At 37.2% G+C, this 12,616-nt stretch overlaps 1 protein-coding gene across 2 annotated transcripts in view; it reads left to right on the top strand.

Annotated features, from left to right (window-relative positions):
- The first annotated feature begins 3,561 nt into the window (after window positions 1-3,561).
- Window positions 3,562-12,616, top strand: part of LOC137010923 (gamma-aminobutyric acid receptor subunit gamma-3) — a 148,955-nt gene continuing 139,900 nt past the window's right edge. For both annotated transcript variants that reach the window (XM_067373379.1, XM_067373378.1), the window contains exons 1-2: window positions 3,562-3,614; window positions 6,009-6,157. In XM_067373379.1, coding sequence (XP_067229480.1) covers window positions 3,562-3,614; window positions 6,009-6,157 — 202 coding nt within the window. The remainder of the gene's footprint in view (window positions 3,615-6,008; window positions 6,158-12,616) is intronic.

The raw sequence follows: 12,616 nt of genomic DNA, 5'->3' as shown, positions 1-12,616 counted from the left end.
CTGAACTTGTTACATGGAAGTGAGTCTGCACAAAAAACCTAGGTGACCCAATGGATGATGTGTAGCTCATTTAACTACAAGAGCCATTAAGCTCAGATCCTCTGTATGCCACTCAGGCCTATAGGAGAATGAATCATGAAAGGAGTTCAAGTGAGTCAGTAATGTGCCCTTTTACAACAATGGATGTTTCCAGAAATGTACAGCTGTTCCTCAAAGCATACATGTCTGAAGCAATAAATTCTGCCTGATATGTTTCTTGACCAAGTTCTGTGATTACTTCTGTTTGAAGACATTTCTTAATTGCAATCTTTAGAATTAACCTGACCTAGAATGTTAGTGACATCACCTTACAAGGAAATATTCCCACATAGATGAGCTCATTTAAGGGAACGAAGATCAACAAGGATCTTATTTACATCAAAAATATTATGCTGCTCGTTTGCTTTGGTTAACACTGGACCATGTGCCATGATGAGATTGTAGGGGTTTTATGTTTATTGGGTTCATGGCTGATATTCACAGGATCATAGCAATAAGACTGTGCACATGAAGCTTAGCATGATGTTTTCCTAATGGAACAGTTGCTACAGAAGCCACTGTAACTGGAAGAAGGATCCTTCCTGGGATTACTCCTGGGATTATACAAAACACACACACACGCGCGCGAGCAAACACGCATGCACACATCAAGACCAGAGTTCCTGGAGCAGGGAGGATGCGGAATCCTTCCTCTGGTCCTGTGTGCAGGCAACATCTGGCTCACATCTGTTTGAGAAGGATTTAGCTTCACTTAAGTTGCTTTTTCCAACAAGTACTCCTATACATGGTACTAAATTAAACTAGAACCAGTGCAACCAAGTGACTGCATTTTTGCATTGTGAGTGATATATACTAGCATATTGCTGTACACTGGCAGCTGCGGTCAGTGTGTGATGTCCTGTACAAAATACATAGAATATACAAATGAAATTTGTGTATTCTACCCATTTACAGTTTTTTTATTTATTTTTTGTCACCATTCTTAAGTAAGCTTTATGAATGTTAAACTATGTTGTTTCACACTGACATTAATTTGACATGTCACACTGTTGTTGGGGGCTCACGGAAAGACTTTACTTCATTTTATTACATGTAAGGCAAGTGTAAGCCACTCCAATATACTGAACTCATTCCTCACACAATAATGCACAGCATGCCAATGGACTTTAAACCTTTAATCCCCTGAGTGGCAGAGTGAGAGCTTGGAATCCTATTCCTGGTGTCGGACCGGAATTCCGCTAGTGTAGTTTAGAAGCTGTCACTCAGATATCTCCTTACAGATTTATGTTTGTATCGTGGACAGATACCCAGTTGCTTTCATTGTATTATTAAGAAAAAAACATAGATTGCATATCCTAAAGCTGAAAATGCATTTTTTTTTTTATTTATTTTTTTTTTTTAAAAAGGTTTGGTTATGTCACTATTTTGATTTAATCTATTGTGCAGAGATGACAGCTGAAAACGATTTAAAGTGGTGGTGGCATTATTGTTAACATGGAATACATTTTTAAAAAGTGAAAAATTACATTGACCATCCACAATTTAAGCATAGAGATGTCAAAACTAGCAATGATTTAAAAGCAGTGTTTAAAACAGTTGTACACTGTAATATCATCATTGTCCTAATGTCTTTGTTTCCATCCATTTAACTATCTTTTTTATTTTATTTTATTCACTTCACTTTTACAGGGTTTTGTTCTGCATTTGTTTTCTCAAAATGGTTCACTAATTTTTTTTGAGTGAACACGTTTTTTTCACTAGAACGTTTTGCACTACTTTTATTGTACATCAAAAATTACATTTTCAATTCTAGTGAGTCAAAATTTGTGACAGTGCAGTTTTCTTGTGGTTAGCTCAGCTGCACTCCTTTTTTTTTTTTTGCTCTTCCAATGTTTGGATTAGTACAGTATGTGCTGTGGTTAACTGTGTGCTGCACCTCCAATCTGCATTACTGTAATCAGCCACAAGAGGATAGTCTATCATGCATTTGAACTGGCTGAGTTCATGCTCTCACCAACCCAAAAAGGGAGACACCATACCGTCATAAAAACTTGAAAACAAAGCGAATTCGGTCGACGTGTAGTTTTATGTGTTACTGAAGCTAAAGTGTGTAATTTCTTCTATGTTAAAATACTTTATCTTATATTCAGAGGCCATTATAAGAAAGCCGTTTTAGGCTGTTTGCTATGTGGTACTACCAAACATTCGATCTCGACAAGCACCTCATAGACTCAACCAATGGCGTGTGTGTGGGGAGGGGCGGGGGGAGTGTACGAGGAAACCTGTTTGAAACAATCGCCATTTTTTTTTTATTTATTTTTTTTATTACGTTGTTTGACGCTGGTGGAGCAAAACTAAATGTATTTATTTATTTTTTTAAATAAATTAATATTTGATTATTTCTTTGTCAAAATGACAAAAGACTTCTTTCAAATAACCAAAAGTAGATTCGCCTTTGGCATTTTTTAAACGTACCACAGATACTGAACTTTCTAGAGAAAAGTCAGGAAAATCTCACAACACGCAGAGCAAAGAGAGAAAGGGGCTTGTTTTTTTCCAAAGTGCGTGGGCGATTGGGAGCTGCCTGTGGTGATAAATGTCGGCGCTGTCTCTCAAATATTATACTGCATATGTGCACCTGCTCATACAGACACTACAATGCGAGGACAAATAGACATTTCTCCAGCTTTAACCGTTAAATTAGCAGCAGTAGTTATGTATATCCGAGTCAGATAGTAATAGAAAGAAATAAAGAATGACGAACAACATTTCACTGGCAATAACAGCCTACGGAAAATGGCAAAGTACAGAAAAACTGCATTTCTGTTTCTATTTATGCTCGAAACATGAGAATGTATAATACCCTGTGATAATTAATTCGACTCCAAATTGGATGATGACATTTCCTTCACCCTCAATCTTGTTCTATTATCGGGTTAATCGCACTGCGATCAATGCACGTGCAAAGTAATTGCTGCAATTATGCGCCAATTTTAATTTCGAACACAGTCCGCGCAGTAATCATTTCTGATAGCGATACTGTAAACAGCCGCTTCTTAATGTCTCTCCTCGAAGCATTCTGACGCTGAAAATATCAGATGTACCCGAAGAGGATGTCAAGTTCCGCTGAAGCGTCTGGGAAAGCAGACTTTGTATTTATGACGTAATTTGAAGAAACTAACGGATGCGTTAGAGGTTTGAAGGTGTCCACTTTGGAAGTTTGCGCTCTGTCTCTGTGCGAACGTCAGTATGTGTGTCTGGTGGTGCAATCTAAGGCAGCGCAACTTCAAGGAGCAGGAGGGGCTCTTCTATTATTTGATCTCGCTAATTGCCAATGTAAGTGAACTTTAAGCACCGGACACTAAGCCGAGGAGGTCTTACCGTTCCCGTTGGACTATAACCTAGACCACTGTTTTAATTGAGCCTGGAAGAAAAGGCTGCAGCTCTGTCACTATTTTTTCTTCTTAGAAGAGTCTCCGTGCAGTGTACCACATTCAACACGGAGTCAATCTCACCTAAAACATGTCCACCAAATTGTTCCTCTACTTCTTACTTCTGTCAGTGTTTCGTGCATGGTAAGTGACGTTGCTACCCTCTTTGTCTTGACAGGAATTAATTGTTCATAAGGGTAATTCTGTTTATCCGTTGCAGATTTCTGATGCATAGTCTAGCCTGATGCCACATAATATATCACCAATCTGGCGATGATGATGTGATGCACGCACTAAGCACCTAAGTTTAAGAATAAGTCTTTTGATTTGTGCTATTTAAGAAGTTCAGAAGACTTTGTGTATATTTATTTCAATCTTCGAATGGCTTGTTTTTTCTGTCAGCGCTTTTGTCATGTCTTCAAACATCATCTCTGTGGGAGTAATCTATGAGATCGGTCTTTAATGGCTGGGTTTCCTGATAACAGTGCAACTTACGTTTTTAAAATCATTTTAACTACCATCGCACGTTATTTTACGGTAGAGATAACGCATGTGTGCGTCGTTACCGGAGCTGTCAGTTCCAAAGGTGCTTTTCTAAGTATGTCCAAAAGTTTGTCTTCCTAACCAGAAAATAGCGTGAAAACGTGGAAATTGCGTGCTGTTTTGTTGAAAAGTTGTTAAAAAAAGTTCTTAAATTAATGATAGAAATGATAATGGCTTTGGTAGGAATTGGCTCAACTTGTGATGAATAATTTGCACGCGATGTGTATCATGCATGTTGCATTATGACACTATGTCTCTGTTATGATACAGTCAAGGCTACTGGAGCAGATTTGAACCTGCCCTTGTAGGAGGAAGAGACTCAAATGTCCTTTGTTAACATTTTTTTATATATTTATTGTGTATTTGTAGAGTTCAAACGAAGTTTTTTTTCTTTGACCAGTTTAGCTATTATTTCAATGTTTAAGTGTCAGATAACTGATATTTAGAACCAATATTTAATTACATGTTTATATCTGTCTTTTGTTTTATCTCTACTGACACAATGCTAACTAAATAAACACATATTATGAATATTTTTATAGTTATAATAATTAGTAATATATTGCAATACAAAAATGCAACAATATATAGACTATTGTGGATATATGTATAATGTTGAATATAATGTATAATGATAAAATGGAGGAATATTTGTGGGTCCTGATAATACCAAATGTCTTATGTTACCAGTAAAAAGTGGCCTACATTACTTTAAATGTATCTAGTCAGTAACAGATTGCAAGCATATTCGACTACAGAGTAATTCTGTATTTTCAGCTTCAGAATCATGAATATTTTTATTCTGGTGTCACCATTTTCCTGTGCATTGGTTTACCAGCACCAAGTCCAAGCCTATTCATTTCCACCCCCAATGTAATACCAAATTTAGCATTTTAATCAACAGTACATTTTTTTGTTAAACTTTTACAGTATGTCTTCGAATATTGCAATAATATCGTATTGTGAGTTCAGTATCGTGATCGAATCGTGACATGAGGGTATGGTTACATGGCTAATAGTAATAGTAATCTCTATGTATACGTTTTATTTATTTTAACTTGGTTTTCTTGGGAAATATCTCTCATAATATAAGAATATACTGCCTCTTTATTGCAATTACTTACTTAAACTTGTCAAAATAGGCCTTTAGAAAGTTGTCATGTAAATTCAGGTCTTTGAGGTTGTTATTTTCAGATTTAGTGTACAGTACAATGGTTTGCAATGATCAAAATACATTGATATAATTTAATTAGTCCTCTGGTCTCTAATAAAATGTGGAAAAAAGAGAAATATCCATTTTATGTTGCATGTAATGATGTGATCAGAGGCTATAGTTAATTTATGAAGGTTATTACAGCCTGGATAATGATGCTTTTGGGAAACATGACGTATAGAATAAGTACTACACTGTAAAAAAAAAAAGTAAGTTACCTGGTTGGCTTCAAATTTTGAGTTCATTGAAATTACAAATTTGAGTTAATACAATGAAGTTTAGTAAACAATAACCCAAAGTAGTATTGTTATCTGAACTACATTAATTATCTAAGTTGATTTGACAAAATAATCAAGAAAATATTTTTTTACAGTGTACCTACTGTACATGTGAATAAAGTTCTACTGAGTGCTTTGGGAAACCCAGCCTTTAACTGTCTTTTTTTTTTTTTTTTATGAGTGCAACTGAGAAAGGGTTTCTACTGCCATATTGTTTATTTTTTTGGCTGATTGCTATCCAGTCTTCCATGCTCTGAAAAAAAAATAGAAAGTTTTCTCTGAAAATGGTGACTAATGAGCTTCTGTTATTCCACATTGCTGTAATTGTTCAGTTCTGACAGATATAGGCTACTTGTAGTTAAATGTATTTATTGCAATTATTTTTAAAACCAATTGCAAATATTATCTTCAAAACAATTAATTATTGACCTCTTTACACAAATTGATACACAGAAAATGACCCCAATGGTGACCTGCGATATGCATTTTCATTTATTTCTTTAGTTCTCAAACAGCCGCTTCTGAGGATGATGAGTACGATGACGTTACTGTGAATCAAATGTTGGCCCCCAAAACCCACGAGACAGACGCAACGCAAATACTAAACAACTTACTAAAGGAGTATGACAAAAAACTGCGCCCAGATATTGGAGGTGAGTGGTTTTGCAGATGTGAGCATTGAGCTGTCCATGGTACTGAAATTCATTCAGCTTTACAGCATTCAGCCGTACTCATCTTGAGGCTCCATTTACAGGCATTACATGCAAACAAATGTATGTCATACATAAATCGAATTTACTTGAAGTCCAACTGTTGTGTTTACCCCAACAATTCATGCATTTGTAAACTGGTGAAGTGCATTAGCTTTATACTGTGGAGTAGAGAATACAGCCACAAATTACACTAAGCGACACAATTTTCCTTGTACTAGTAAGAATAAAAATGTCAAATGTATTCACTGTCTGAGAGACATTGAGAGTGAGCAACAGCTAGACTGCTGGTTTATTGTTTTACATTAAGTAATTGAATTCCTGGAGCAGTGGAATATTTTGCTGTGATTTTCTACTTATTTATACAGGCTTTTTTTTTTTTTTTTTACCTTTTTCCTTTTTTTAACCATACAGCATTCTTAATAGCCTCATGTACTGCTCTACAATCCATTTTTTAACGTAATTTTACAGATTTGCTTGTTTTCATGTGTTTCAAGAGTTATATTAGCTCACAGAGCGCTTCTATGAGAGCAGGATTCATAGATCCGGCAGGAAATTTCAGGCATTCCGTCAGAATAACATGAAATTATCATTTCAGTCAGACTAACAACATATCAGGGTTGAGATTGATGCTATTTTCTAGTAAATGCAACTAAATAGAGTGCCATGAGAGGAAATCACAATCTGCAATTCAAGCAGCGCATTCTGTACTCGATCTGAGATGTCACAGTAGAACATCACAACCGCTCTTGACACATCTGTCAGGTCTGTTATTGGTTTTGTGGCATTGTTATGATATATTGCATCTTATTGGATTCGAAGTATTTTGGAAAGCCTATCCCTGCAAAAATCTTACCGTTTCTACATGTTTTTTGTTTCCCTTCAATGAGACGAACAACCTCCATGTTTGATGGATGACAGTCTCAAAATTATATTTCTTATACTACCATCTGATTTTAGAGAGGAAGACTATGTTTATGTGCTCTCTTACACACACACCACACCTACAACAGTCCACACAAATCAAGCATATTGCCTCAGAGCCACCTTGCCGTGAAATAGCTTTTGTTTTTCTCCTTTGTAGCTCGGTCTTTTTGGAGAGAACTCTACTGCTATATAATAATCAAGGACACCACTGAATGCCTGTGATACTATGTATGAAGACAGCTACATGAGACACTGTTAAGGAAGTAGAAAGATTCCAGTTGAAGTCCCTAGAAATTGAGAAGCTTAGATGGTGGGCACGTCTCAGATCTGTCAACTCGAGTGCAGAGAGGGTCAATGAACAAAGCTTTAATACACTTTCTACAGCTGGACCTTCTGTTTCAACACACACACACACACACACACACACACACAGAGAGAGAGAGAGAGAGAGAGAGAGAGAGAGAGAGAGAGAGAGAGAGAGTGAAAGACTTTCTCTTTTGTTCATTATTTCTCTCTCTCTTTTGCTTTACCACCACTTTAGACTGTTTGTTCAGAGACAGAAATGTCATTTTCTTGCTTTTTTTCTAGCCACAATTTCTGATTAAAAAGAAAGAAAGTGCTCTTGAACCAGATTTTCAAATGCAAGTTATGAAATACAGTAATAGAGTGCAAATAATAGAATCCTCTTGACCATAATTGTTTATCTATCCAGTGTTTCAGTATTAAAAATAGCGTGCTATGCTGTTCTGTCCAGCTTCGTGTTTATTGAATCAGCAGGTCTGCAAATTAGCATTACTGCAAATGGCACAATTACAGATGATTTATGAAGTATTAAAAACAAACAACTCCTCAGGTACCTTTATAACATCAGCACTAGTTGAAAACTTTTCCTGATTCATGTTGGACACAGTTTAAGCATGATTTTAGCATAAAAACGATCTTCTTTGTAGAAACATTCTTTATTTGTGCATAAATCCCTAGATTATTCAGTAAACCCTCCTCAATAAGAATGATTGTGTTTACGCTATGGACAAATCATGCATATGATTTTATTGCAGAAACTTACAGAACTTAAATTCAGTTTGTTTTCCCTTTTGTCCTCTATAAAATGGTAAAATATCTACAGATGCTGCACATTCCTTGAGTTTTATTTGTCAAATGTGCACCAACGTAGTATTGTGAAATATGCTAACAATGAAAGATTACAGAACAAAGACCCTCATCAGAGCTCTGCTGGTACATTACAGACTCTTTTACTGTTTATCTGCATATTTTATGAAATCCTCTTGTACTGAAAACCGGTGTATTGTACATCGTTATTGTCATAATATTACATTTTACTGTGGTTGTAAAAAGCACTCTCAGGTTATTTTTCTATTCTATTCATATTATGCTTGTTACGATAAGAGGAGCTTCGATAAACACTTGCCACTGCCAATTTCCTGATTCTCCATGATGTTGTCCTCAACCTCATCTACCATATTTGATTCGATTATGGGACCGGTGCATTATCCTGAATGCCTGTGATTAATAGTACATTAACGTCACTGTTAAACATGGTGTTGTTTTATGGAGCTTGTCAACGGATGGTAGTCCATCTGTGGAAGTGAATTAGCTGAAAGTGTGCTAGTTGGGTGCAAAGAACCTGTTGCTTTGAGCTTGTATCAGCTTTGTTTTCTCATTAGGGTCCATTTTGCCAGTGAATTGACCAGTGGTTCAATGACTTCTGGGTATTAGCATCAGATGGCACTCTTCCTTCTTTAGCATTCATTTGTTGTTTTTTGCTTCTTTTGTTGGCCAATGTTCAAGGAGCCATCTGTGCTAAGCTCAATCAGCTAGTTACAAGGTTGTCTTTTAAAAGGGTCACATGGCTACTGCTCTTAGCGTACTGCATTCTAAAAGCATGAAAACGACTGGTGCATTAAAGCTAATATGCAGTGCAATTAGAGAGAGGGGCAGATGCTTTTTTTCAACAAGGAATTCAACAGTAATACACTAAATCACACTGACATGTTTTGGAAAAGATGGATGCATATTAAAGAGTTTGTTACTAACAGGCTAATTAGCTGTTTTTTCATGCAGTATAGCATGTTATTGAGTCCATCATAAACCGATATCTGTCTATGCGGGTGTTTTTAAGATTATATGACAATTATAAAAATGTACACACTCTTATATATATATATATATATATATATATATATATATATATATATATATATATATAGCAATGGCAAGGTCATAGATTTGATTCTGGTCATGGGTTTAAATGCCTGAACTGATAAAATGAATTCATGAAATGACAAAATGAGGAAAGCAATCTTTGTATTTGCACTTTTTACCGTTTTTCCATACAGGAATTTTCCATAACAGCACTAAAACAACATCCTTTGTTTACAATTTAAAAGTCTCTTGGAACTGACTCATTCACCCGTAAAGTTTGATCTAATGGCATATAAATGTAACTTTCCCTTAATACATATTACGCATTAATGGACCCTTTCTCAATACCAAATACAACATATTATTTATATAAAATAATATTTATTGAACAAAAATAGCCATTATAAATGACAATAGGAAATAAACACAATTGTACAATTCAATCAAACATTCAAAAGCAGTGCTCCACAGGATGTAAGTTAAATACAGCCTTAATATTAAATTATTAAATTCAATATAGCCTAATTCAATTTGCTCAGGAAAGTAATAGATTAATAAGACCAAAGATTTCCTGTTTTATGTTCCCAACATGAATTATATCTCATGTTTAACTACTATAAGAGACAGCGGCAAATACCCGAAACTTCTCTGCGGGTACAGGAACACTGAACGGCTTATAAACGAATTATAAAATAGTCGCTATGATTAAATATGAATCACATATTTTAGGTCTAAACAACTACATTCTTGCCTAAATACTCTTAAAACTACAGTTCGTAGTGCAACAAGTGTAGTATTTGTAAAAAATACTGTGGATTTGCTTGGCCGCCATGACAGTCTCGCTTCAATGTCAGATTCCAATCAGGTTCGAGAACCAGAAAGAACTATTGTGTGTATGTAATATATATAATGTTATGACTGATTAATTCATGAATTGAGTTTGTTTGACTCAATGATCCACTTGACTGGAGGGGTTTGAACTTTGAACATACTACTTAAAGGTCTTTGCACACTGAGTCCGAAATTCGCATCCGAAACTTTCGCAAGTTAAAAAATAAATTCGACCTCACGTTATGTCAATCACGTTTACACACTGCCTCCGAAACTTTCATCGGTCATAAAAATATTCGGATCAGGTTCGATTTTCTGCGTTTTTCGCATCCGTGGCACGCATTTTGAGAGACGTTTTGACAATTCAGAGCCACCGTACGCGAACGCCAAAATCCAGAATGCCATCTGACAAGTTGATCCACGTCATCTACAGCACAAAGCAGTAGCACTGTATGACAAACAACGTGCGGAATACAAAGAGACAGAATATAAAGTCAGATTGTGCCAGTAGCAAAGCATCAAACTGAGCCACTGACATCCTGAAGTAAACTTTGAAATGCCCGGGATAATCATGCAGCTCCTTGATGAGGTGAACTCTCCTTTCTCTCTATGCAATCTTGGGATTGGATGGACCCAATATTTCCTCTTTCTTTTTCTCTTTTTAAGAAGAGAGAGGAGAACTAAAGCGTGCTCACTGCTTGAAGACTTCATTTTGTATTGTTTTGCTATTTTTTTTTTCCCCGCAATGGATTCATTAATACACATCGGACTGTGCGTGACGAATTTTTAGGATCACGAATACGAAAAAACGCATGCGAAAATTTCGGACTCAAGGTCATTGCACACTGAGTCCGAAATTCGCATGCGAAACTTTCGCACGTTAAAAAATAAATTCGACCTCACGTTATGTCAATCGCATTTGCACACTGCCTCCGAAACTTTCGTCCGTCAAAAAAATATTCGGATCAGGTTCGATTTTCTGCGTTTTTCGCATCCGTGGCACGCATTTTGAGAGACGTTTTGACAATTCAGAGCCACCGTACGCGAACGCCAAAATCCAGAATGCCATCTGACAAGTTGATCCACGTCGTCTACAGCACAAAACAGCAGCACTGAATGACTAACAACGTGAGGAATACAAAGAGACCGAATATAAAGACAGATTTTGCCAGTAGTAAAGCATCAAACAGAGCCACTGACATTCTGAAGTAAACTTTGAAACGCTCGGATAATCCCGCAGCTCCTTGATGAGGTGAATTCTCCTTTCTCTCTATGCAATCTCGGGATTGAATAGACCCAATATTTTCTCTTTCTTTTTCTCTAGGAGACAACTAATCGTGCTCACTGCTTGAAGACTTCATTTTGTATTGTTTTGCGATTTGTTTTGCGATTTTTTCGCAACGCATTCATTATTACGCATCGGACTCAGTGTGCAAGGTCTCGGTGCGTGACGAATTTTTAGGATTGCGAATACGAAAAAACGCATGCGAAAATTTCGGACTCAGTGTGCAAAGGCCTTCAGTGTGCAAAGGCCTTATAGACTACTTTAATAGTGCTTTTGATTATTACGAACTGTAAAAAGTATCAATTTGTCATGATGGATTTTTCATTTTTGATGAACTGCTCCTTTAAATGAGATGTCTAAACGGATCTCCGGGGGCGGGCATGTGCACGAGGTGTGTGTGCACTTTTGGTATTGACACCGCAACTGTCGCAGCAGTAGCAGTGTCACAGTGGCCCAATTGTGTCAGCTCTCTTTTGGGCTGAGCTGTAGGGGAAACCCTTCAAAGTGGGTCAGCCTCCCTCTTCGCTTGCCTTTCATGTACATTGAGCCTCGCTCAGCCGGGCGACATCATTACCAGGGTAAAGGAAAGACTGGGTAAGAGGGATCAGGGACATTAAACGCATGTGACACATGCGCATTGGAATTCAGGAAGCGAATCCTGGGCCATCCATGAGAGCTTCTTTCATATGGCGGATGGCGTATGGTGAGTGGCAGACTTGCTAGAACAATCTGCTCTGTCTGCTGCATAAATAGAGGGAAAAAGAATCGCTTCACTTTGGATAAGCCCCATGACCAGCCCCCTGGAGGAACACTCATTATAAAGTGCTAGTTTGTGTTAGCCCAGATTCATCCATGCAGCAGAGAGATGGAGAGAGCTGGGGGCGTGGTGGAGGTGGTGTGGGAAAGCAGGGGAAGGCGGGCTGGTCATTACTATGTTGTGACGGAGAGACAGTGTGAGGTGAGAAAGAAGTAATGATCCAGAAACAAAGAGCCAGAATGTGGGAGGGAGGAAGAGAGAGGTACTGTACACAAGCCCTCAGGCAAAAGAATGTTAGTGTGGGAATATTTGTGTGCATGTATATGTAGAGTGAGAGTGTGTAAAGCTGACTTATGTAAACCACATGCCTCCACCTTTAGGCCCTTCTTGCCATCAGTGAAAACAGCTTTTGTTTCATCATCAGCCACTAAAAAACATG

Source organism: Chanodichthys erythropterus, chromosome 21 (assembly GCF_024489055.1).
Source record: "Chanodichthys erythropterus isolate Z2021 chromosome 21, ASM2448905v1, whole genome shotgun sequence".
NCBI classification, from domain to species: domain Eukaryota; kingdom Metazoa; phylum Chordata; class Actinopteri; order Cypriniformes; family Xenocyprididae; genus Chanodichthys; species Chanodichthys erythropterus.
This window is presented reverse-complemented; position numbering and strand designations above follow the sequence as displayed.